The 27523-nt window shown below is 28.5% G+C and overlaps 1 protein-coding gene across 1 annotated transcript in view; it reads left to right on the forward strand.

The window, feature by feature from the left end:
• LOC101234523 (FYVE, RhoGEF and PH domain-containing protein 6) overlaps positions 1–7356 on the forward strand; it is a 69899-nt gene extending 62543 nt beyond the window's left edge. The window contains exons 19-26 of the mRNA XM_065817665.1: positions 1812–1874; positions 2025–2153; positions 2228–2327; positions 2431–2546; positions 4361–4486; positions 4568–4627; positions 4792–4880; positions 5926–7356. Of these exons, the coding sequence (XP_065673737.1) occupies positions 1812–1874; positions 2025–2153; positions 2228–2327; positions 2431–2546; positions 4361–4486; positions 4568–4627; positions 4792–4880; positions 5926–5971 (729 nt within the window). The 3' untranslated portion in view covers positions 5972–7356. The remainder of the gene's footprint in view (positions 1–1811; positions 1875–2024; positions 2154–2227; positions 2328–2430; positions 2547–4360; positions 4487–4567; positions 4628–4791; positions 4881–5925) is intronic.
• Positions 7357–27523: the final 20167 nt, after the last annotated feature.

Raw genomic sequence — 27523 nt, forward strand, 5'->3', positions numbered from 1 at the left:
ATCAATTTCTTGTAGTTTTAGTTTAATGCGATCAATCAAAACTTGCTCTGTTGAAGCTTGCCAATCTCCCTCGTAAACCTTCTGTGCCAAATTTCCCCAAAAATTTTCAATTGGTTGTGCTTGAGGCACATTTGGGGGATTGGATTCTTTATAAACGTAATAGACATATTGGTCCATCCAATTTAGAGAATCTTTATAATAATGAGAACTTGCTAAATCTGTCCAAAATAAATAGTTAAAGTCTCCATGGTACTTGTGAATAAATGGAAGAAGTCGTTTTTCTAAACATTCATTAATATAGATTGATGAATTGATCGCTACAGTCTTGGAAGTGCAAAACAATGGCTCGGACATACCACGGTCAGATATGGCTATCCGCATTAATAATTTTTTTGGAAATTTCTCTTTTCCTATAAAACGAATACTTTCTGGGCATGTCTTTTTGTTGTTTGTGTAGTATCCAGAATTTCCAGGCATGTTGTCCCCTGCAAAACAAAAGTATTTTTCGTCATCGATGACTAGAAGCGATTTTGTGTTATAGAGTTGGTTAACTAGTTTCCTGCTTCTTTTCTTTGCCTTTATTTGTTGTTCTATAGTGTATTTTGGAGTCTTTTCACATTTTCTATATTTAATACTCATTTTTTTTTAACTGACGACCAATTGTCAATTGATTTACACCGAATTTAATACCTATTTTTCTCTGACTGACCCCTTTTCGATTGTTGACAAGTCTGGTTAATTCGGCTTTCTTTTCTCTAGTCCAGGATGTCGGACGACCAGGGTGCTTTCTATCAGAAAACGATTGAACAGTTTCAAGTCTTTTTAGGTTATCATATATTGTACTTCGAGCAAATCTTTCCTTTTCAAAATGATTTATGATTATTATTTTTTTTATATTAGGTTTATTTACAAAAAACATTTTTAGTCGCTTTCGAAAAGATTCTCGTTCAGCTGCATTTAACCTCATTTTAAATAATTGTGTTTCAAATAATAAAGTTTACATTTTATAGAACATTTATGCCTACGCATAAAACCACAAAAACTAATTATTATGCTCAAATAATGAAATTAGGATTTGTCCGATAACTTCCGCATCACCGGTTATATAGACTAAGGTTAAGATGTAGGGAAGTAGAACTGATGTATGAAAAAGATCAATTACATATAGTTCTGACTCCATTGGAGCCATAGCCATATATTTTTAAACAGAGTCAGTGCTGAAACCATATTAAAGTTAATTGCTGGCTTACATTGCTAGCTCTTATGGCTCTCTCTATATTAAAATTTAATCCAAAATATTGATTGTTTAATAAATTTCTGTTAAGTGAAATCTAAAATTAAATTTTTCTAATATTTATTACACAGTTAAACTAAACTTTGTTTGTTTTTGTTATACGTCAATGTTTATATAATTTTAATATATTAATTTTAATTCATATAAAAGGTAATTTCATTTTTCAAAGTTAATTTGATTCAAAATTTCAAAAAACTTGGTAGCCAGTTCAAAAAAACTTGGGAGTCAGAAGTTTAAACGTTTGAAGCAAGAGTCAATCATAATAAGCTCAAAAAAAAAGTTTTTTTAATATACTTAGTTTTAACTTTTATGAATATTAGTTTTTTATTATCCTAAAATATGTAGTATGCTATTGTATTGTAATCATTTCATTTAAACTTTCAGATTACCTTGATTATTTGTAATTATTGTTAACTATGTGCTTAAAGATTAGCCATCATAATTATTTTGTGTAAGCTTAAAGATTAGCTTAGTTTGTAAATCAAAATAAACGACAGTAAATTTTGTTTGTTAACAGACTTTGCAGGAGTGTATTGAAATAGCAAAAAGAAAGATGGGTACATTTACAAAAGAACCTCCTGTAAGTATTAACAAATGTACTAATCAATGAGAATTTTATTTTATTATACTAATATTTGTGTTAGATGCTTTTTAAGTTTTGTTTATAAAATTTTTTCTAAAAAACATTGAACATTTTTGTAAAAATCAGTGAAATTTTTGTTAAACCAAGGTTATGGTGATGGATCTTGGTGATGTTGCTCCTCCATGGATACCTGACAGCAGAGTAACAATGTGTCAAAGTTGTACTCAGGTTTTTAACATATATAAAAGGAGACACCACTGCCGTGCTTGTGGAAAGGTATGTGTTTGCATTAATCTTGAGTTTGTACTTAAGTACAAAAATAAACCTTAATACTTTAAATTTATTTTCAGGTTGTTTGCAGTGATTGCTCTTCGTTTGAAGCTCCTTTGAAATTTATGGATTATGAAGCTCTACGTGTTTGTGAAGAATGCTTTGTAAAGTTACTAACAAGTATGTACAACATTACTCTATTACCAACAACTTCAAGGCGAACAATTTTTTTTTTTTTTTAGATTTTATGTTACTTGAGATTGTTTTCGATTTATTTTCAAAGGGTTTAATGAAATACATTTTGAAAATAAAAATGAAGAGATCCATGCCAAATTTAAAAAAAAGACAAAGAAACAGAAAGTTGATCGCAAAAAATTACTCCCTTCAACTTTAACAGAGGTAAATTAAAATTATATTTTGAAATAAAATCAACATTTTTAGCAAACAATTTTATGTTTTTTTATATTTCTACTTAATGTCTTCTCTGTCGCCATTACTACATTTTTTGAATAAAAACAACTTTAATACTCTGTATTTGAATTTTTGAAACTATCATGCTTTGAAAACTAGATTTTATTATTCTTGAATTCACTTAGTAAAGCTCTTGTTTATGAAGCTTTTACATATTCATCTGTTCTAAAGTCTGAACTGAAAGTTTAACTGAAAAGTGAAAAACTAAAAACTAAACTTTAATTAATAAGTTAATTATTAATTAAAATTAATTAAATTAATTGTTAGTTAAAAGAGTTAATTTTAAAGTTTAATTATGACTAATAGCAAATGCAATAATTTATGTCTAGTTTATAAAAACAAAAAAGTAACTTTTTTTTTCGTTTTAACAAATTTTTAACAAGCTTTGAACAAATTAACAATATTGAATTTAAACTTGGTCAACTACATTATTTTTCATAATTTATAGAATCCTGGGTTATCATGGGACTTTCTCCGTCATAGATCCAACACTGATTAATATTGTTAATGATGTTTCTGGATTTTGTTAAAATGACTGTTTATGTATTAATTTAGTTTTGGTCTTGGTTAATATCACCATGATTGGTTGAAATTTGGACGATTTTAAATTAAGTTTTCTCAAAAATCACTTAATCAATCGTAATGATATTTTAAAATGCTTACATAATTAGTTTTTTTATGAGTAGGTTTAGTTTTGTTTACTTCTCGTTAGTTTTTACAATGTTGAGTAAAGAGTTTAAAAGTTGAAAAAAAATTTGAAATTTTACATAGAAAATCCATCGTTCTCATATTCCATGATTTCAAAAGCATGTAAAGTTCAATCAACTGTCGGAATTGTTATAAAATGTTATAAGGAAAACAAAACTGTAAAAAGAAAATCGAGAAGTGGTGGAAAATCAATATTTATTTTCAAAAAGAAGGCAAAATCAATAGTCGACTCAATTATCATAATCTGACTCAGTCACAACAAGATTTAGCTTCGAAGTTTAAATGCAGTAAATCTTCCCTTCAAAGAGTATTCAAAAAGAATTATTTGAATTAATTGATTACGAAAAAAAATTTATGCATTTTAGAAGGCGATGAAACTTAATGTAAAAAAAATCACTCAATGCTTCCAGGAAATCGATACTATTATCAGTTAAAACGTTATAAAGCTTTTGAAAAAGTTAAGTACATCCGAGATTTTGTTCCAAAAAGATGCTAATCCACTAAACTGTCCTGATAAGCGAGTTATCAAATCTTAATGGGCAATTGTGACGGCACTATTGAGGAATAAGACAAATGTGCAAATAGTGTTAAAATTTTTCGAGATTTATGGATTAATGCTACAAAAAAAGTGACGCAAATTACTTGCATGTTGTAAAGTTAAGGCTAAATTTATTTTTGTTGAAATAAAAGCTAATTATGTAAGCATCATTAATTATTATTATTTATTTCATTTTACACATTTTGCAATGTTATCTATAAATTTAAACAAATATATATATAACTACAAGCTAACTGGGGCAAGTAGTAGTTAAAGTGTCTTATCATCAAGCCCCTTCCTGAAATTTATTTTTTTTATATTTATATCTATTATTATTATTATTTATTAAATAATAATAATTAATTATGTAAGCATCATTATAAAAAAAATTGTTACAATTGATTAAGTGGTTTTTGAGAAAACTCAATTGTCCAAATTTCAACTGATCACGGTGATATTTTAAAATTTTTTTTTTTTGTTTTCATAATATTTTTAGATTGATGCACACGAAGAAGGTATTCAGATTAGTGGTTTTTTAAAACTTGTTCGCAAGGGACAGAAAGATAAACGATGTTGGTTTGTGTTGAAAGATCATGTGCTCTATAAATATAAAGCTTCTTCGGTTAGTTTTTCAACTAAGATGTTTACATTAAAAAGTGCTAAACTAAATTGTTTGATTAATAATATTATTATTTTAATGTAGGATCCTGCTGCAAAAACCACAACTCCTATTCTTGGGTACGGTGTTGAAGTTTTGGGAAATGTAAGTTAATTTTTTGAGATGTCTAAGTTAAATTTATTAAAGATTTTAGAAATGAAGATTCTTTTAGTTGTATAGTATTGAAGCTTTGGAAAATTTATGTTGCTGATCATAAATAAATAACTTCAAGTCTAATATTAAAATTTTGAAAATAAAATCTTTTTTAGTGGGAAGAAGATTTTATGTTTGCTCTTACACATGCTGGTCTTAAAGAGCCACTGGTATATAAAGCAGAAAATAAAACCTCTGCTGAAAGGTTTGATTTCATTTTTAACCAATCAGTGGCTGATTAATGGTTTACTGTAGATTTATTTTATTATTATATTAATATTTTATTTTGCTAGTTTTTTATTTAGTACTAATCAGGTTGTGTTAATGTTCAGATAAAGGTTGCATAGAATTGATTGTGCATAGTTATATTGAGATTTATTTTTTTAAGTAATATTAAAATAGCGTTGTATTAAAGATGTAATTGCGTCAATGAGATCAATGTTATGTTAAATTGTAGTTGAGCTTTGGGGTATTTGGTTATGTATTATTATGAATTATAGTTATTTATTATTATGCATTACAGTTGTGTATTATTGTGTATTACAGATATGTGTTATTATGTATTAAAGTTATGTATTATTTTATATTATAGTTATGTATTATTATGTATTACAGTTATAAAATTATATATTACTATATACAGTTAGTATTCCATTGATATATTTATAGTGTATTATAGTAAACAATATCTTTTTGGTGATATTAAATGTGACTCTGTAATGTGACGAAAAATGAGAATACTTTGTAAAAAAAGTTGTGACAATTGGAACCTGGGAACTAATAAACATATAAACTCTTGTTCTCTTTATCCCATTTCCTATACAGATTTCAAATTTTATCTATTAATAGCGATTAAAACTTTTTTTAATTTACAACCATCATGAAAAGGATGGGATAGTTTTAGTATCTATTAGACTCGAAATCAAACAATTTGCGTTGAATGTTCGCTCATAAAAATGTTAGCAAATAAAATTGTGAAATCAAACAATTTGTGTTGAATTTGAATTTTTTCTCCTATAAAAATGTGAAATCAAACAATTTGTGTTGAATGTTCTGCCATAAAAAAAGTCATAATATGTAGTTATAATTTTAATAAGAAACATACAAACTGTCCTTAAAAAATAAAAATTATAAATTTTTATATTTGCAACCCTTTTTGTTTAATCAGCCACTGATAGCAACTTATTAACTTCATAAATAATTTTGATTTTGTTTGCATAAACTTGTTATGAATATGATGTATTTTTTAGATGGCTGCATTGTTTAACAAAAGCAACCGAGCTAGCTCAATTGTAACAGGTTATAAAATAATAACCTGTGATTAATTTATACCAATATTATATTTCAACATACATTACACAAACAACTACAAACCAATAATTCATAACATAAAAAAATTAAATTTTTTATCAGCTTTCACCCTAGTGCCCCAATATCTTAAACTTACATCTAAAAATAACTCTAACAGATTTCTTTTCATGTTTACATCCATAAATAACTTGAACAGCTTTCTTCTCATGTTTTATAAAATGACGACTAATAAAGCTTAGCATTTTAAATTTCTTTTGATGTCTAATTGTTATCGTAAACACATAATATGTATTTAACAGTTTAGATCTATCTTTGGATATAAATTTTTTTGGAAACGAATTTATATTTTACGCTTTGAATCAAACTTTCCATACTTTTATTAATGCTACAAGTTTGGTTTAATAAATTTTTTTTGCTTTAAATATTTATGTTGTATGAAATTTTGTATTATTTTTTTCTTTCTAAATATTACTGAGTTTGTTTTTTTTTTTGAAATATTTATATTGTTAAAATTTTGCATTGTTTTTTTAGCGAAATACGCTAAATTAAAAAATACATTAAAGTATACATACATACATACAAGTAATTTTTTTTTCTTTCTTGATCTTAATGTTTGTTACAACGCCAATATCATATTTTATTTACGTCTTCGTCAACTCTTAGTGTTCACGTCTTCGTCGTCAACTCTTAGTGTTCACGTCTTTGTCGTCAACTCTTAGTGTTCACGTCTTTGTCGTCAACTCTTAGTGTTCACGTCTTCGTCGTCAACTCTTAGTGTTCACGTCTTTGTCGTCAACTCTTAGGGTTTACAAATTATTTTCATGTTCATAGAACAAATTGAATACAATAAATATAAGTTCAACACAATAAAGTTCAATGTTTAAATTTTAGCTAAACTTATTTATTCAATGAATTCAAAGTTAGATTTAATTTTTCTGTGTTTACAATTTCTTATTACGTAACTATTGTGACATGTAAGCAATTCAACGGTATGTAAAATGAATACCAAATTGCCAACTATACTAAGCTAATCATGAATACCAAGCATGTAACAATTTGTTTCATTTTAATATAGATAAATAACTGTAAAATATATCAAACTTTAGAATTTCATACCATATATTTAGTAATTTGAATGTCGCCCTACTTTAACGTGACAACAAACTACTGAACTGACCACTTTTTTTATATTTTTGGATTAGAAATCGTATTTTAAGCAATTTGTTTTAAAAATTCTGTAAAAATAGTTTTTATAATTTTTTAAAAAATTTTTATATACGTTTTTTTCTTTTAATAGTGTATTTAGTTATGAACATTATCAATGCAGTATTTTTTGTATATTTTTAGTACGAAATGTCAACGTTGTTTAATGTGTTTGTGTTTTTTTTTTTATTATCCCATACTTTTTCTGGAAATAGTGGTTTATCTACTAACAGTTCAAGTGTATTTATCTATCTATAGAATTTCATTACTACAACGCTATAAAAGTTAGTGCTGTACCCCTCTCTAAATTTCCGATACTTTTTTTTTATATTCTGTGTTCGATATTATGATCTCAAATGACGCTCGACATGTCAAATGGTTTTAGTTTAAAACATTTATTTCAAAAAAAATTTTAAAAGTTAATATCAATTTAATAGAAATCAATCGCTTTTTGAGGTGGTTTTTTTTTACATTCAGCATAAAAAGAGTATTAACTCCGAAATTTTAACCTTCTACACAGTGACGGATCTGGGGGGGGGGGGGATGTAGGGGATTTTTTTGCATAAAAAAAATAACAATCTATTCTACTAAGAAGATTTTAATTTGAAATTGTAATTGTAAGATTCTTTTTTTTTTTAGGAGACGCAAATGTGATACAAAATATTTCAACATCTTTTTCATTTATATTAACTAAGTATTTGACCTTGAAGATTTTTTTTTTGCATAAAAAAAAACAAATTATTCTACTAAGAAGATTTTAACTCGAAATCTTTGAAATTGTAAGTTAATTTTCTAGTTGCGGAAACCTGCAAGCGCGAAATTATTTAACATCGGTAAATTTAATAAAGTATTGTAAATACAAAGCCTCAGTAAAATACTGAACTATGTAAACCTAGGGGCTGTTCAAATAATACGTGACTTTTTTTATCGTTTTTTTTTAACACCCCCTCCCCTATGTGACATTTTGTGGCATTTTGAAGAACCCCCACCCCCCTACCCTGTGTGACGTAACAAAAAAAAAATTTTATAAGTTTATATTTTAATTGTAATAGCTTATTTTTATAAAAAAATACAATTGATGAATATCTGTCTAAAACCTAAATTTGTTCCCAAATCGGACTTTGACCTTCAAGTATTGGAGTTCCATGTTCTTCAATAATTTTTGAAGGCCAGTTGAGGTCAGAGGTATCAACATCATCTTGATCATACCACTCAATTGTTTCTTTGTCCGAATTTAAAAAGACACACATGAGTTCAGATAGACGTTGAGCAACTAAGCGTTGAGGTCTAACTTTTTGAATTTCATTCGAATATCCAATACTTGAGCAAAATGTTTTGTGTTGTTTCATTGATTTGATAGTTGCAAAATATAAACTGCAATTGGTACAAACTCTTTTTGGTAAGAAATTTTGAATGCTTGGACATGAGTAGTCGTATGGCGATCCATTGGGATACTTTTTTGTAACTGTCGTGGGCAAAATTGTTTTGCAAAGTGATAAGTTTAAAAAGAGAGATGCAAAGTTGTTCTTTGTATTATTGCATTCAAGACCAAAGTTCTTTGTATTATTGCATTCAAGGCAAAATTGTTTTGCAAAGTGATAAGTTTAAAAAGAGAGATGCAAAGTTGTTCTTTGTATTATTGCATTCAAGAACAAAGAAATTGGTGGTGGAAGAAAACCAGTTGGAATAAGATGAAACAGTGAGCTGCGACGATGACCACAGCATTTTTGATCATTACATTTTACAATTTGAAGGAAGTATTGATTTTCTCTGACATGTTTAGCATCCCACTCTGCTCCAAATTGTTTTAACTGTACACATTTTTCACTGTTTGGTTTTATGTACTCGGCTTTAGTTTCAAATCCATCAATGACTGTGCTAGACCAAATTTGTGCAAGAACTTCACCTGCTTTGGCAAAGTTTGCTTTCTCCATAACTTTGTCTGTTGTTTCTCCTCTTGAATTAAGATGGCTTCCAAAATGATCAAATGGAAGTATAATTCCTGCTAGGTCATGGCTTAGCGGAGCCATTCTTTTCTCAACCCTGTTAAAGGCACTTCTTCCAGGAGCATTAGTGGCCACAAACATTGCATCAAGATCATGCTCTTTGAAATAAGTCTTGCCACAATGAAGTGTTTTTTCATATCTTGGATTTTCATCTGGCCCACCATCAACAGTTATAATCATGATTGGTTTGCTAACTCCATCTTCAGTAAATAAGCTCCTTTTAAATGCAGGAAGATGGTTTATTCTGTTCATGTCTTCTAAGTGACTAAGTGCTGTTGATGAATCATGTTTTGCACTTCTGATTGCTACGTATGTTGGGCCAGAGTATGTGACTGCTTGTTTTTCCATGCAATCCTTTTTAATTTCTATGGCTGCAATTACTGAAGGAATAAGTTTGTGTTGAGAGGCAATTACAAAATCATGATCAGCTAAAGTTACCTTGTACTCAATATGCATCATCATTGGTGCTTGTGAGTGAAACGTCAATTCTTTAGGACCCAAGACTGCCGCAAGTTCTTCAAGGGCACTAATGGATGATTTGGCAAATTTAGCAGACCCTTTCATGGCAATATCTACAATTGCTTTTATTAAACTGTCCTGATCACAGGCTAGCGGTCGACCTTTTGATACTGAATTTTTAATTCCACGCAACTTTTTTCTAATATCTGGATCTAATGCTTCTATAGCTTTTTTTTTTTTAGTCTGGTTGCTGTTTGGCGTTCAGTGGCTTTTTGACGAAGTACAAGATCTCGGTTTTTTTCTACCAAAAGTTTTTGTTTTTGCCCTAGTATTTGGTAGTCTTCTTGTGACAACAACTTGCAATTTCTTTTTTAAGTGAGATATACAATATCATTTTGTAAAATAAAAATTTCATTTTTTAACTGATCTTGTTTCGGGGCTTGTTTTGTTACAACTTTTGAGAAATTGGAATTTTCTTTTTCACACTCTTCACTTGTTGTAATTGATGGGGTCGCGTCAGTCACACCATCAAAAGTGATTTTAGATTCAACCGCACGCTGTTTTGGTGTATTCGGTACTTGGTTCGGTAATTTTGTCCAGTAAGATAAAATACCAACTTTATTTCGGAGTTCAATTTGTTTTAGCTCTTTTAACTTTTTTTCAACTACATTTAATTCGGATAATGTTTTGCTCTTTGTTTTAATCTCAGACCAGATTTTATTTGTTTCTTCTTGAGACTTTTGCTTTGGTTTGTTTGCAAATGTTTTCAAATATCCTTCATAAATAGATTTGTAAAGTTTTTCTTTTTCACTAGACATTTTTAATCTATAACAACATCAACAACAAGAAATTAAATTTCCTTACAACCATTACGTTAAATAAGTATATAGTAAAGATATTATTAATAATAACATTATTAACAGTACAACTATTTAGTAGTAGTACTAAAATTTTATGTCATAGTAACTAAATAACTTAACATATAATAAAAATGATAACGTAACTAAAGTAGTTCGACAAATTCATTAGAGTGACACAAAACATTAAAAGTAATAATAACAATAACATTAAAAATAAAGTATTGCAAAACTAAAACATTTATAGATCAGGTGACGATCAAGAATAATATTTATGTTTAAAGATCAAATTTTAAACAACTATTAATACTAAAATTTTTAGTATGTTTATACAAATATTCGTTAAAACATAAAATTAGATTTTTAACGGTAACATAAATTGCTTTTAAATAATCGCCCACTATCTGGTTTTTCTTAGTTTTTAGAATCAAAATTTCTTTTTATGTCTGCAATTACCACAAGTTAAAAACAACTTAAAAAAAAGCTAATTTAATTATTTTATTTTCATTTGTTATGACTCCGTTAAACAATAAACGCTAGCTTGTGAAGTCGTTGCATAGCATTTTTCTTGAAAATTTTCGTATTGTTTTATAATTATCTCGGAGTTCGCAATTTTAAAAAATTATGCTGTGATAAAAAATTTGATTTAAAAAGTTATTTATCACGTCACACTGTAGCAAACCACCCCCCCTCCCCCATGTGATATTTTGTGACACTTTCCAATACCACTCCCCCCCCCCCCCGAAGACTGTCACGTATTATTTGAACAGCCACCTATCACAGAAATATCAATTTGTTATAATTCAATGCAGCTAAAAAAATTTAATTATAACATAGCTTGCAAGAGCAATTGGAAGGCTTGATTTATTTCTTAAAATGTATGATTTTGCTTGTTGAAGATTTATCTATTGGGATCATGCTCTATAGTAACGGAATATTTTCCATACAATTCTGTTATGATTTGAAAGGTGAAAGTAAGCGTTATTTTAAGGAGTACAACAGTAAGTGTAATTTTAAATTTTTCTCCTAAAAAGTCGTTCCCTAAAAAGGTGTGCTATATGGATGTATATAACGTACTCGTATATGGGTGTATATAAAGTACGCGTATATGCCAGGAAAATGTTTTAACCAAAAAAAAAAGATTAGAAGTAAAGATTTTCTATTCTCTGCCCCAGGTTTTATATTAGCTATATGTTGTACAGAAGTGGCCAAAAAAATGCCAACAAAAAATGTATAGTCTACAAAATCGTACTTCATACATCCCAATTAATAACAGAAGTTATTTTTAAAAAAAAAAAAATTGTAGTTTTTAGCTAAAAAAAAGTCTTTTTTTTTTTTTTTTCCTCTAACTAATAGAAACAGAAAATCCAGAATTAACTTCCAAAGTAAAAGCTGCTAATGAAAAATTTTGCAGTTGCAGTGTAGCCTGGAAAAGTAAAAAATGATATACTGTGATGATAAAAATGATAAAATGCCAACAAAAAATAATATACTGTAAAGTAAATTACTTTACATAACTCATATAAAAATATATAATTTATTTACATTTAAAAGTAATTCGTTTTTTTTTACATAAATTATATAACGTGTTAAACTTAATTACTTAAGTTAAGTTTTTTAAATTAGTAACTGTTACTTGAAAAAGTAATTTACTTTTAAAAGTAAAAGTTATTTGCATTTTTACTTTTACTTGTAAATGTAACTTACTTTTAATGGTCGTGTAAAGTAATTTACTTTGAAAGTAATTTTGGTTATAATTATGTAAAAAATTTACATCGAAATGTAATTTACTTTTTAAAGGTAAAAAAAGTTAATTATTTTGGGTTACAATAGTTGTTTATTTTGAGATACAATGGTTATTTATTTTGAAACTTATATAGCAACGGTCGCTAAGGAGTATATTTTCTTTTGTGCTCATTGTTTCCCAAAAGTTTTTAGATTTTGTTGACAAAACGGTTGGAAATTTTCCCAAGTTTAAGAATGGGTATGACTGCAATTTGATCAAACATTTAAATCTAGTAGAACCTTTAAAAACATTTAAATCTAGTAGGTTTAGATTGTTATTTGGCCATTTTATTAATATACCCTGAAAATTTCAGTTCAGAAACTCTATTAGTTCCGGAGAATTTTATGAAACAGACTAGGTCCTTGTTTGTCCTTTAACTCATAAATTTGCGCTAGTCTTTGTCAAATTCATGTCTTGTGTCATTACTGCCAGCCTTAGACAATGGAGTAGCAGCTGTTTAAATTCTGCCTGCAAGTCATACAATTCAGCATCAGCTTTACTCTTTTTTGAAGGAGACAGTTGATTTGAATGACTGCATTCACTAAAGCTGTCCATATCTGTACTGTCTGAGTCCTAGCGTATCATCTGAGGTGTTGAAGAAATTATAATTTTGTCTACTATACTACGCATCTTTGAATAAACAAAACTGCGATCTTCTGCATTGACGAAAAATTTATAAGAAAGAACAATATACAGACAAAACATTTGCAACCAACATCGAACAATGTTAAAAAGTGTTCCTAATTTTACATTTTACATCTTAAAAACGAAACGAACTATACTACCACAGCAAACAGTTCAGGAGTCTGGAGTCATAACATGCCATGACATGAGCAATCAGCTGACAGGTGACAGCACACAGGCAGAATTTCGTTGACAAGTGCCATTTTGCAGCGGACAAAACAAGTGCAACTTTTTTGGTTTGTTTCATTTTCTTAAGTCTGGTCCGCGTCAATGTCACGGAAGTTTTTTAATAATTAAAGGAAGTATCCAGAAGTTTCCAGAAGCATGCAGAATCTTCCAGAAGTTTCCAAAAGAAGCATCTGGAAGCATCCAGAAATATCCAGAAACATTCAGAAGCATCCAGACGCATCCAGAAGCTTCCAGAACCATCGAAAAGAAGCATCTAGAATCTTCCAGAACAGGTTCACACAGGTTCATTTTACTATATAAGAGACATGTAATTCGACATGTAATTCAGTCAGTATATGGAAGTCAATCAGTCAGTATTATCAAGACAGTTTATCAAAGTGAGTTTTATCAAAGTGTTTTATCAAAGAACATCAATACAAGAAGTGAAATACAACAAGTGTTTCATTATATCAATACAGTCCACACCCAACCGAGACGTTGTGTTCCACAGAGCATTATTGTATCATGGTAAATGTAACACGGTAAGCCTTGAGAAGCGTGATTATTTATTTTTATTATTTTTATGACTTCAAGTGCAAAAATGGCTCCCGACAGTCTTGGATTGGAACTAAGAAAGAAAATTATTGGCGATTACGTAAGTGGAATGTCACAAAAAAGTATTTGTGATAAATATCACGTGAAAAAATGGACCGTATCAAGACTATGTTCCAAATATCGTTCTACGGGGAATTCGGCAGCAGATAACAAAGGTGGAAGACCGCGTTCCACCACTTCTAGAGAGGATTCTATGATCGTCAGATCCGTCAAGAAGGATCCCTGGATATCATCAGTGGAGATACAAAAGCAATTAGAGCTGCCTGTATCGAACAATCAGACGACGTGCTGTTGAAGCCGGATTGTTTTCTCGACACCCTGCAAAGAAACCGCTGATTTCATTAAAAAACCAGAAGAAAAGACTCCTGTTTGCTACATCTCATATTGACTTGAATGTGCAGAAATGGCGAACTGTCCTGTTCAGTGATGAATCGAAGTTCAACGTCATTGGGAGCGATGGCATTTGCCGTGTACGTCGACCGGCTGGAAAACGCTTCGATTTACGTTACTGCCATAAGACCGTGAAGCATGGTGGAGGCAATGTAATGGTCTGGGAGTGTTTTTCTGCTAACGGTCTAGGTCCAATATATCGAAACGATGGAATAATGGGCCGTTTCATGTATAAAAATATCCTGAAAGATGTTATGTTACCTCATGCTGAATGGAATATGCCAATAAAATGGGTTTTTCAGCAAGACAACGATCCAAAACACACTGCAAAAGTAGTCAAGCAGTGGTTTCAAGATAACCATCTATCGGTAATGGATTGGCCGCCTCAATCTCCGGATCTCAACCCTATCGAGAACTTGTGGGCGATCGTCAATTGCAATTGTGAAGGTGTTCGTAATAAGGATCAACTGTTTGAACAAAAATAAAAGACTTGGGCAGCGATTCCACAAAGTTTCATTGATCACCTGATCGAATCTATGCCTCGAAGATGCAAGGCTGTGATCGACAACAAAGGATTCGCCACGAAATATTGATAGCGAAATACAGCTTGGTCAACATTTTGTCGAGTTGCACTTGTTTTGTCCAGAAGGAAATCAACTTTTTTTAACACTTTTGATTAATTTATTAAGTTTTGTGTACAAATAATGAACTTTGTGATGAATAAAACTTGAAGAACTTTGTCTCTAAACAGTTACATAGCTATTTCCCAGTGGGCACAATGACGTTGAAATAACGTTGAAACAACGTCGCAAACCGACGAAATTTGGTGGAATTGAAACAAAATCCGACGTTAAAAACCACGACGTTGAAACAACGCCGATGAAAACGTTGTTTCAACGTTGTTCTAACGTCTTATCGACTACATATCATCCATATTTCAACTTCGATAAAATGAAAATTAAAAGTTCAACGTTAAAATTACGTTGTTTTAACGTCTTATTGACAATATATCAACCATATATGGTTGATATATTGTCGATAAGACGTTAGAACAACGTTCAAACAACCTAATTTCAACGTTAAATTTTGGTTATTTGATAAAAATTATACAGCCTATTGGATATAACTTATATCCAATAGGCTGCAGCCATGTTAAATTGTCATTGTTAACATGTTAAATTGTCTCGACTTGGATTGCGATAAAATAAGACAATAAAAAAGCAATATTTTGCCCTAAAAGTAGTGTATTTCATGTTCAAAAAGTTATTTAAGGGAGTTTATATAAGAAATAGATAGAATGTTAACATTTTAAATATACATTTTATATTAACATATTCGAATCGTCATTACGCACTGTCATTACCACCATTGGATCTGTCGGGTGCATATTTCAACAAACTCATGATATCTGTTCTGACTTCAGCAACCGTAGCAGTCGCTTTACTAAGCATGACGCATTTTATAAAAAAAGGTATTACCTGAGTAATTTGCAACAAATACAGCAAAAACTTGAAATTAAAGTAGCACCAAAGCATTAAATTGTGTTTTTCAATAACAGATAACATTACTCATGACTTACCAACAACAACCTTAAAAATGTTTGTGCCTTCAAATTTCTCTTTACCCTTGCCGCCAGCCATGTTGAACTTTAGTTGTAAACCATTGGTCATCAACCTACAATAAAAATTTATTATTTTTATAAATACATTAAACTTTGATACAATATCAGGTTAGGTAGCGCAATGGCACCGCGTATACCGCGGAATTCCGAATGGTTTTATTCCCGGAATATTCCTTCCCCCTCCCCTTATTTTTCCCTCTAACTTGCTTTCATCTAAGTTGCTTTTTATTTTTTATTTTTAAATTTTTTGAAAACTTTTTTTAATTTTTGTATGAGTAATGGCTAAAAAAGCCTAAAAATCAAATATATTATATATATATTTACAAACTTGTACGCATGGAAAACATTTCATATATATATATATATATATATATATATATATATATATATATATATATATATATATATATATATATAAACATCTGCATGTATAGGTAAGCAAAACGTGATGAAATTGCTTACCTTTCTTTAAGTAACATTTAGTAGAAAAAGAATAGGGAAAAGGAAGAATAATGAAAATAAATTATTCCCTGACCCAACCCAAACTCTTCGAAGTGTTATCAACTCCCTTGCGAGTTCTCCTTAATTCAGTCGATGTATGTACTTCAGATTTCACCAGGGAATCGTTTAAACTACAGTCATAATCACTAAACGACTTTAGCGAATTCAGGCATGGAACTTCCGGACTATTTGTGTTGTTATTATTTTTATTAGAAGAGAGAGCTTTCACTAAAATCTCTTTCATTTCTGCTAGCGCACATATAACTTTCTTCTGAAATTCTAATTATAAAGATACAAAAGAAAGATAAAACAACCAAACAGCAATCAACATTAATATATATATATATATATATATATATATATATATATATATATATATATATATATATATATATATATATATATATATATATATATATATATATATATATATATATATATATATATATATATATATATGTATAAACATTTATATATATATATATATATATAAATATATATATATGTGTGTATATATATATATATATATATATATATATATATATATATATATATATATATATATATATATATAATATATATATATATATATCTATTTATTTAACTAAAAAATTGAAAAAAATTACAGATTTATTTAATAATAAAAATTAAAATTATTTATTTTTTATTATTTATTAATTATTACTTATTTTACGTCCTTGGTTAGGGTAAGGAAAGTTTGTTCGGTTTGGTTTGTCTTTAACAATTTTAAAGTTCGGGTTCGGTTCAGTTCTTTAACAAGTAAAGTTCGGGTTCGGTTCAGTTCGGTCGTATTTAAGGCTCTAGTTCGGTTCGGGTTCGGTTCGTTTCCCATCTCTAATACACACACGCACAAAAAAAAAAGGTCCTCGATATTTGACATTTGCCAACTGTACTCCAAAACTTGCCAACTGAAATGCTAAATGTACAAATGTGCTAACTCAAATGCATAAATAACAGCTTGGGGGATGGGGATACCCTTTCATCCCTCGTTCGGGTCGGTCCTGGTCAGCCCTGGTCGTAACAAACATTCTAACAGAAATAAAATTGTTTTGTTTTGTTTACCTATTTATAGCTATTCATAAAACTGTTGTCTGGAATGAACTATTTTCAATTAATCTATTCCAGACAACAATTGTTCCTTTATTATTCTATTACCTAACAATTATTCTAGTTAGTCATTTCCAGAAGTAACTTTCATTTTGGTTAGATTGGTTTTTAATAACAACCACCCTGAATATAAGAAACCAAAATACAAAACTTAGAATAAAATTGCAAAATGCAGAGCCATTTCCAAAGCAAAAACAATAAACCAGACAGTCTTTTAAAAAAAACTTTTAAATGACTTAATTAGAAAATTAAAAAAGTAAAAGTAATTAACTTTAAAAAAATTTATAACTTTTCATAACAACCGCTTATTTTAATTTATTTAATATAACAAATTTAGTAGGATGGTTCAAAAAAGCACACTTTCAAATTTAAAATTATTTGGTCGATGGTGAAGAAAAGTCTCTTGATGTTATTTTATCATACAGATGAAATAACTTCAAGTTCTTTTTATTTCAGTAAATTTTTGTTACTTTTTTTACTTTAAATTTTCAAAAAGTAAAAAAGTTAACAAAAGTGCAAATCACAATATTTAAACTCAGGCCCGTAGCAAGCTTTTTTTTTTTTTTTTTTGAGAATTTAACTTTATGTAATAACATGGAGCAAACTCCAAACATTTATATATTCATTTTTATGTAAAGCTTTTCAAAAGTATTGAGATAATCGGAGTCTTTTAACAATAAACCCCTAAAATGTTAACTTCCCTTTCCCTTTTTTAACATTTTAAACTAAATTTAAGTTCATTAACAAGTCTCTAATGTCATGCAATAATTTCTTAGTGTTCTAAAACTATGACCATTTATATTTTGAGCAACCTCCCCGATTATTTAGGAGATTTAAAATATTATCTATAATTAAGTTATAAGTTCGTTTGACAATCAAAAAAATATTCAATCAAATTCTGTTTCTCATTCAAAAGTTCGGAGCCAAAGTTAATTTAAATCTTTTTTCATGAATAAGTAATCAAATGACACGGACTTAAAATTTGTCGAAGAATAACGAAGAAAATTGAGTTTTTATAAGTTACTTTAGTCTACAAGATCATTTGTATTTTTCAAACAATATTATAATATTGTTCAAATTATTATTATTTTTATTATTATTAATTTGATAATTATCAAATTAATTTTTTTGATAATTATCAAATTAATTTTTTATTATTAATTTGATAATTATCAAATTAATAATAAAAAATTCAAATTTTTTTTTTTTATTACATAAAGACATTCTTTAATGCAGTGGTTAATTTTTAATTTTCATAATTTTTTATTTTTCTAAAATATTGTCGTTACGAATTATTACTTTTCTTTTGTAAAATATACGAATGGCGGGGGCAAAAAGATGACAAAAATAGTCTTATTACCAAGCCCCCATATATCCGTACATAATAAAGTCATTAAAAACTTGTCATTAAAAATTGATGATCGCGTGTTTTTCTGAAGTTTAAGTTTAATAAGTTTATTTTAGTTGACAATTATAGTTTTGTATTTCTTGTTAATATATCTAAAAAATTAATATATATGTAGCTGAAATACCAAATTCTCCTGTTTTAGTATGTTTAGAAAAAAAGAAATCTTTTTCTAAAATAACATACTAAAACAGAAGAAATAATGCATAAATAACAGAAATTTTGAACAATTTTATTTTTTTCAACATAAATAAAATGGTTTAAAAAAATATTATCCATGAAAATATAAATTAAACAAAATACAAGATTTAATTTAAATTGATTTAAATATAAGTATTGAGTGGTATTATACCACGTTAAAAGCAATGTAAAAAAGTTTCATAATTTGAAAATGCTGCGATTCCTTTTATCACCAAACCGATTAGAATTACTTAATCAACAATATCTTTAACTAATAGTATTATAAATAGCTACGTACAAATGAGGTCTTTTAATGTGTATTAAAAACCATATTAAACTCATTTAAAGACTTTATGGTAACCAATAATATAATGATGTCTACTTGCGTAAATTTTGAGATGTAATGTAAATATAATTATGAAAAACCAATGATTTTGGTTAATAAACATACTTTTGGTAAATAAAACATACTTAAGTGCCAAACTTAAGTATGTTCTTGTTTATATCACATAGAATGTTTAGGAAAATGTTGAAACAACCGCCTTATTCGGTTTGGGTGTAAATTTTATATATTCATAACTTTTGAATTTTAAAACCTGTCGACTTAAATCTAATGTAAGAAAATGAAAAATAAAAGTTACTAATTTGATGCCCTCACATTTGGGGTAGAGATGGTAAATGTTTTAAAGTATTTTTTTTCCAGGCTCTAATCACCACAAGTTTTATTTCTTAATCTACGTACAAATCATTGCTTTGCGACAGGTCGGGTTATACGTGTATTACACAGTGGCGTAGCAAAATATTTTTGGTCAGTAGACATACGTGGCCAAGGTGCCCATATTCTGTTTCTCTAAAACAATAAAAAAAAAATTCTTTAAATATATCTTAGGACTCTTAAACCTTGCGGCACTAGGTTCAGTTGCTTGTGGGACCGTAAGTTTTGCTTATACTGGCCTTGCGGTAGCTAGGCCACTGATACTACACGCAGATAAAGATATTTACGTGAAAAGTTCTAAATTTTTCATGCCCATATAAAAGTACCGAAGTTGTTTAAACCAAGACTTTTTGAATCAAAGGATATTCTTGAGCAGGTAGAGTTTTTTCGCAACAGAGTGGCAAAAAATCTTTACAAAAATAAAGTGCCCTCTTAAAAGTTCGGGGCTTCTTAATTTTCAAGGCATGGTGTTATAGCCCCCATAATTCAGAACAGGTTTAAACTTTCTCTCCTTAGTTTTAAAATAATAAATACATTTACGCAAAAAACTTGTAAAGAAGAACTAACAATTATGCCAATTAATTTCCTTTTAAATAGAGTACCCTTTTCTGAGTCTACTATGGGTATATGCGCCTTCTGCTTCAGCTTTATCTAAATTCCAGACCTTTCGAATGGTTAGCCAGAGAGTGAATATTTTTGAGACGGTTTGTTTCAGACAATGGTTATTATAGCTAAAACTATCATGGACTGGAACTAGAGAGGGTTTTAACCAGGGGCAGAAACCTATTATTGATATTTTCAAACTTTACAGGAAAGAAATACCTAAAACCGCGCAAATCAAATGTTGCGGCAAACTAAATGTTAGAGACTTAAAGTTTTACTTTTTTGCATTACTTTTGTACAAGATCCTGTCAAAGTTATTGTAAAATATAAGTAAATTTACTTTCTTACTTTATATAAATTACTTTTAATTTACTTTACAAATTATATAAAATGTAAGCTTATGTAATTTAAATTTTATTTTATATTATTTATTTTTAATAAAGATTTGTTATTACTTTTCAAAATAAAAAATTCCTACTTAAAAAATATTATTTTATTTATAAATTTAATTTACATTTGGTAGCATATTACTTTTATGTAATTTACTTTCATTTGCAAGTTTTTTTTTAGAATAATTTTTTTTTAATTACTGTTATAGGTAAATGTAATAACAGTTTATATTATGTAATGTAATTTTCAAAAGTAATTAACTTTTAAATGTAAAATTAAACAGCTTTTTCATGTGACTTACTTTTACATGTATATGTAAATTACTTTTTGTTGTAATCTTCTTTGACATAACTTACCTTTGATAGTAAAAAAACTTACATTATAAAGTAAAAGTCGTTTCAAAAAAATTAATTACTTATACGGAAATGTAAATTTATATAAAACATTTAAAATTACTTATGTAATTTACTTTTTGGTAAAAATTAAATTACTCGTGTAAGTAAAAAATAAGTATGTAAAAGAGCCATCCCTATACAAGGGAATGATTAAATATATTGTTAGAATTTATTTATGGTTTATGATTTATGGAATTTATTTACTCCAGCGCTTAAAACTGCAACTAAAATATCTGTTTAAAATAACATCAATATTTTATGTTAGTAAAACAAAAAATCTTTTTAAAACTAATAACAAAAAAGATTAAACAGTTTGTTAGCGTAATTTGTGCTGGACATAATTATGTCTCAAATTCATTCTGAGTTGTATAAAAGAACAACACACAATAAATCCTTCTTGTACCACTATTACAACATAGTTATGGGTTTAACATTAGGCGATGTCCCACTGAGGCAAAAAAAAAAAAAAGGATTTAACATTGAGCGATGTCCCACTGAGGCAAAAAAAGGTGATGCTCAATTATATTCCAGTCCAATATAGTTCATATAATTTGTCATAACTTAAAGGTATACGCACCAAATTTCTTAGAGTTTGTTTTTGTTGAAATCATTACGCCACAAAAAACAAATGTCTATGGCTATATATAGCGCATATATAAATGTATAATGGCTGTATATATCGTCATCCATTAATGAATCAAAATAAGTTAACTTCAACCTATTTAACTTCCCTGTTCGAAAAGCTGGGCAAAGAACAAATATTGACCTAATGGATGGTTTCCATGCATATCTAGTGAGTTATAATAGTAAATCTAATTCTATTTACAACTACTGTAATAGAGCACTGGTAACATTCAACACTAACCAAAATGCACAACAGGCACACAATTGAACAAACCTTCATTGGCCATAAAACAATAAATTACTATTGTAAATCATTAGGTTTTTATTACGGCAGTTATTAAAAGGTGCAGTTCTGAGCATCAAAACTTTTAGTATTTTAATATGTTGCATCTAATGAACACTTATTGCCAAATAATAAATGTTTACACAAATCAAATCGTAAAAGTACAAAAACGCGCACTGTGTATGAAATACATTAATATTTGGAATTACACTAAATAAAATTCAAGTACAATATACTCTTAGTTAATACTGAAAAAAAGTTGATACGGTTACCACTGTTTTTGGTAATTATAAAATGAGAACTGTCATCATTTCCTAGACTCTACATTGAATATAAAAACGTTCATAAGTTAGATTGATTCGTACATCCTATCGTTTGAGAATAAATGAACAGTTAATTATCCTCAACTTGAGGAAAAAACAAAGTGAGACCCATCCCCTATATTTTGCAGGACGCCAAAATGTTTCCAAGTACAGAACTTGATTAGTAGACATTTTCTGCTTCTTTCCTGAGTTCTGGGTAAATTTTCACAACTGGCCCAATTCACACCAATACTAGATATTTTTTTTCTGAAAGCTTTAAAATATATTAGTTAACGTTAGGTTAATGTTCTTTAATCAAGCAACAATTTAATTAAAGTTACACAACTTCAATGCTTTTGTCATCCTTTTTTTCACATTTTTCTAACGTAATTTACAGCAGTAAGTAATACCACAGCCTAATCAAAATGTTACCAAGTATATATATATATATATATATATATATATATATATATATATATATATATATATATATATATATATATATATATATATATATATATATTGAGTTATTTTTGATAGGAAAAAAAAGATTTACTGGTCCACCAGCTTTCCTTGTTACTTTCAAGACGTCCAAAAACTCTTCTAAAAAAATCCTTATTTACCTCACTGTCCCTATTCACCCCGTTTTACGGTAATTAAAAAAAATCAAAAATTTCACTTTTAGATTTTTTTTTTTAATTACCGTAAAATGTAAGTAAATAATTATTTATTTAATTACAAATATATAATAAGTTATATATTTTAATGATTTTGAATTGATATAATTAATCTTCATTCTAAATGAATTGTTTTTCAAAAAGTTATTTTAATATTGATCTCAAAATAGATAAAATAAGTTTCTAAAAACGGGCGCCACGGAAACCCCTGAATTTAGTACTATTAATATAAAAAACTTAAAAAGCAATTCTTCGTTTAAACGGCAAACAAAATTCCATCATCTTAATGGTTGACATATATATTACTCCGAGTATAATAAATAACAGTAGCTGGACTATAACATACAACAAATTAAACGTGACATTAATGTCACGTGATGATATTAAAATTTTATAAAGTGGGTATATTAAAATTCTTAAAAATTATGCATCATACAAAATGGTTTATATAAATTTATATAATCAAATATATAAATATATATATATATATATATATATATATATATATATATATATATATATATATATATATATGTGTGTGTGTGTGTATATATATATATATATATATATATATATATATATATATATATATATATATATATATATATATATATATATATTTATATATTTATATATATATATATATGTGTGTGTATATGTTGATATATATAACAATAAATAGCGAACAAAAGAGTTTTATACACCTTGCAAGAAAATCATTATTATTTATCAATTGAACTGCTTGGATTAAGAAAATGGGAGGATTATTCGATGTAACTATGGGGGCCTTTGATGGCGCGAAGATTTGTGAATTAGTTGGGATTTTTATTTTGCATCAAATCTCGCAGTTTTATGATAAAAAAAATTTTGGTATATATCAAGATGATGGACTAGCTATGTTTAGGAATAAAAGTGGTCAGGAAATGGAGAAGATAAAGAAACATTTCGTACAAATTTTTAAAAATAACAATCTTCTTATCTCTATTAAATTTAATTTAAAAACAGTTAATTATCTCGATTTAACGCTAAATCTTAACGATGGTTCTTTTCAGCCATATCGCAAACCAGATAATATACTGAATTATATACATATTAGTTCTAACCATCCACCGAGTGTAATTAAAAGTATCCCGAAGACTATTGAATTAAGATTATCAGCAGCATCGTCGAGTGAACCGATTTTTAAAGAAAGTATTCCTCCTTATCAAGAAGCCTTGAAAAAATCGGATTACAATTGCGAACTTGCATACAATCCAAGTATAAAATCAACAAACGGCAACCATAAACGCAAGATAATTTGGTATAATCCTCCTTTCAGTCCAAATGTTGTTACAAAAATAGGTAAATGTTTTTTGAATCTCATCGACCTCCACTTTCCAGTTAACCAGAGACTTCGTAAAATATTTAATAGAAACACAATCAAAATAAGTTATTCCTGCATGCCAAACATAAAATCCATTATTAACTCTCACAACAAAGGCATTTTACATAAGGAGGCAAAAACTAATGAAATGAAATGCAACTGCATTGAAAAAACCAAATGTCCCATGAACAACCATTGCCTTTCCAGCAACATTGTTTATCAAGCCACCATCTATTCAAATAATCCGGAATATAAAGAAAAAGTGTATTTTGGAATTAGCAAAACACCTTTTAAAGTTCGGTATGCAAACCACTTAAAATCTTTTAATGCAGCTAGGTACAAGAATGATACAGAGCTATCAAAAGAAGTATGGAAATTAAAAGAAAATAACTTTACACCTTTTGCCAGATGGAGGATTGTTAAAAAATGCAAACCATACAACCCAACATCAAGAGTTTATAACCTTTATTTGAACGAGAAGTTCCAAATTTTGATGTATAAAGGAGAAAACCTACTAAATACAAGAAGCGAAATAATCTCGAAGTGCAGGCACAAAAATAAGTTCCTTATCTCCTCTTTTGATACCGAAGATTGATCCTGGTTGGTTTACGTCACGTTTACGTCACGTTATACTAAATTTACATATACGTTAAAATTTTGTTTCCATGGAGTCATTAGAACTCACGCCACCGTAATTTTAATAGATCTGTTCCCAGTGGAACCGCATGCTTTTTGCCGCAATGCATTCTGGATCTGCCTAAGGGGTAATTTAAAACAGTGCTTTTATAGAAAATGCTGAGATAAAAACAACTTTTGATACTTGTTATAAAAATTTAAATACCAAATTTAAATGTTAGCTTTTAGTAAAAAAAAGATTAATGGAGATTGTGCTGTTTTTGGATGCCGTAACTATCGGAGAAACGATGAAGAAAAGTAAGCTTAGCATATTATAAGGAAAACAACTTATGTAGCATAATGAATAATAACACATGTTAAAATAAAAAACTTATGAATAAATGTTAATTAAAGTTGTACAAAATGTTTTGATTTTAAAACATTGTGGCAATGTATAGGTTTCATGGATAAATACACAATAAATTTTATAAAGTTTGTTTTAAATGACAATGTTCATTGTTTGTAATCTTCGTCAATGAAATCATGATTTCACATTTGATAATCTGATGAAATCACACTATCAATTTTCTAACTATAATACTACGATATACTTGCAGTAAATTTTGTTGTGTTAAATGATTAGCATTTCGTATCACTAACATAATTAAGCAGAGAGTCGTAAAAGCGTTTTTTAAAGCTCATTATTTTTTGGGCATGTTATCAAAAGTCATGTAGGCATACTGCGATGGCATTCACCCAAAAATCTTGAAGATGCAAATTTTGGACCAAATCCATAAATAGAACTGTTGTAAATAGAAACGGCAAAAAAACCAACTTTGTTGCTCGTGTAGGATCTACTAAAGTCTGTTCTAACCATTTCGCTGCAGGTTATTACAATACTGAATGCAACGTACCAACTTTATACATGCAAGGATACAACAAAACAAATGATAGAGTTAAACGTAAACCCCCGACTATAAGAGAGCCACCAAAAAAAAAGTTAAAAAAACTCAATACAACATCCCATTTTGTTAGCACTATTCATTTTGATGCAGTCGAACAAGAAGTATGTACAGGGACTACAGAGATTAATGATTTTCATAATTATTGTGTTACTTATGCGGAAAGCAGTGCTCGTTGCAGGATGTTTCAAGAAGATATTTGTTTACTTTTATGATTGTCTTAATTTATTTAACCAACTAGACTCGGCAAATAAAACAATAAAAGATCTAAATGAAGAAATCATTGGTTTAAAAGAAAAAATTAAAAAGTCGCAAAGATTATCCTATTCTGAAATAAGTAAAAATGATACATTACTGAAAAGTATGACGGGTATACAAACAAGTTTAATGTATGATTGGTTATACAAGCGCTTTGAACATAAAGTTCCATTTCTCACAAACTACCGTGATTCTTCTTCAAACAACACACTAAGCAACGAATCAACCACCATGAAAATGTTTGGTCCATTGAAGCAAATGAATGGTAAAGATCATATGCTTTTGACTTTAATGAAGATTCGAATGGGGTGTAGCCATGAAGACTTATCTTATCGTTTCGGTCTTTCAAAAGCTACTGTTTCTCGCACCCTAAGTACCTGGATTCCTTTTTTTAGCACTTGAATTTAAGATTTTTATTCAGCCAGTTACTCGGGAGCAAAATAAAACTTGTTACCCAGAATGTTTTAAGCCTTTAGGAGATAATGCGGTCTCAATACTAGACTGCACAGAAGGTCAATGTGAGCGACCAAGTATTGCCAAAGCACAAGCTCAAACATATTCGAGTTACAAAAATCGAAACACTTGGAAAAAAGCTATAGGCATAGCATCTTCCTGAATGCTTAATTATATATCTCAAGCATACGGAGGTTCATCTTCAGATCGATATATTATCGAAACATCAGGTTACCTCGACACATTAAATGAAGGAGATGTTGTAATGGTGGATAAAGGATTCAATATCGGTGATCTTTTAATTGCAAGGAAAGTTAAATTAGTAATACCACCATTTCTTAAAAGCAAAGGGAAGTTTACTATTAAGTTAACTTCTAAAACTGCCCTGATAGCCCGAGCAAGAATTCATGTAGAGCGTGCAATTCCTCGCGTAAAAGACTTTCGATTGCTGCAAACACCTTTACCGCTGATAATTTTGATTTGCTAGACCATATCTTTATTATAATTGCAGCTATTACTAATTTAGCACCTCCTTTAGTTGATTACAAGAATCATAACAATATTTAAATTATAAGACACTTTAAAACATTAAAATATTTCATATTTAACTAATTAAAATAAATGTAATTTAAAAAATTATTTTCAGTTTACAGCCCTTATTTTGACCTTTTGTAATATTAAATGTTATGAAATAAAAAAATCAATTTCTTCGTCAATTTTATTATTGTCATAAACTTTAAGCAAAGTTTCATTCAAAACAGACTCTACAGTATTGGAGATCACTTCGTTTATCATATAAGGCAAGATAATAGTTTTGTAAAAAAATTCAATTTTTTCAACACAACTTTGCCGAAAATCAATTGAAAAATGAACACGATAACTATATAAGTCTTT

This window comes from Hydra vulgaris, chromosome 14, assembly GCF_038396675.1.
Source record: "Hydra vulgaris chromosome 14, alternate assembly HydraT2T_AEP".
In the NCBI taxonomy this organism is placed as follows: domain Eukaryota; kingdom Metazoa; phylum Cnidaria; class Hydrozoa; order Anthoathecata; family Hydridae; genus Hydra; species Hydra vulgaris.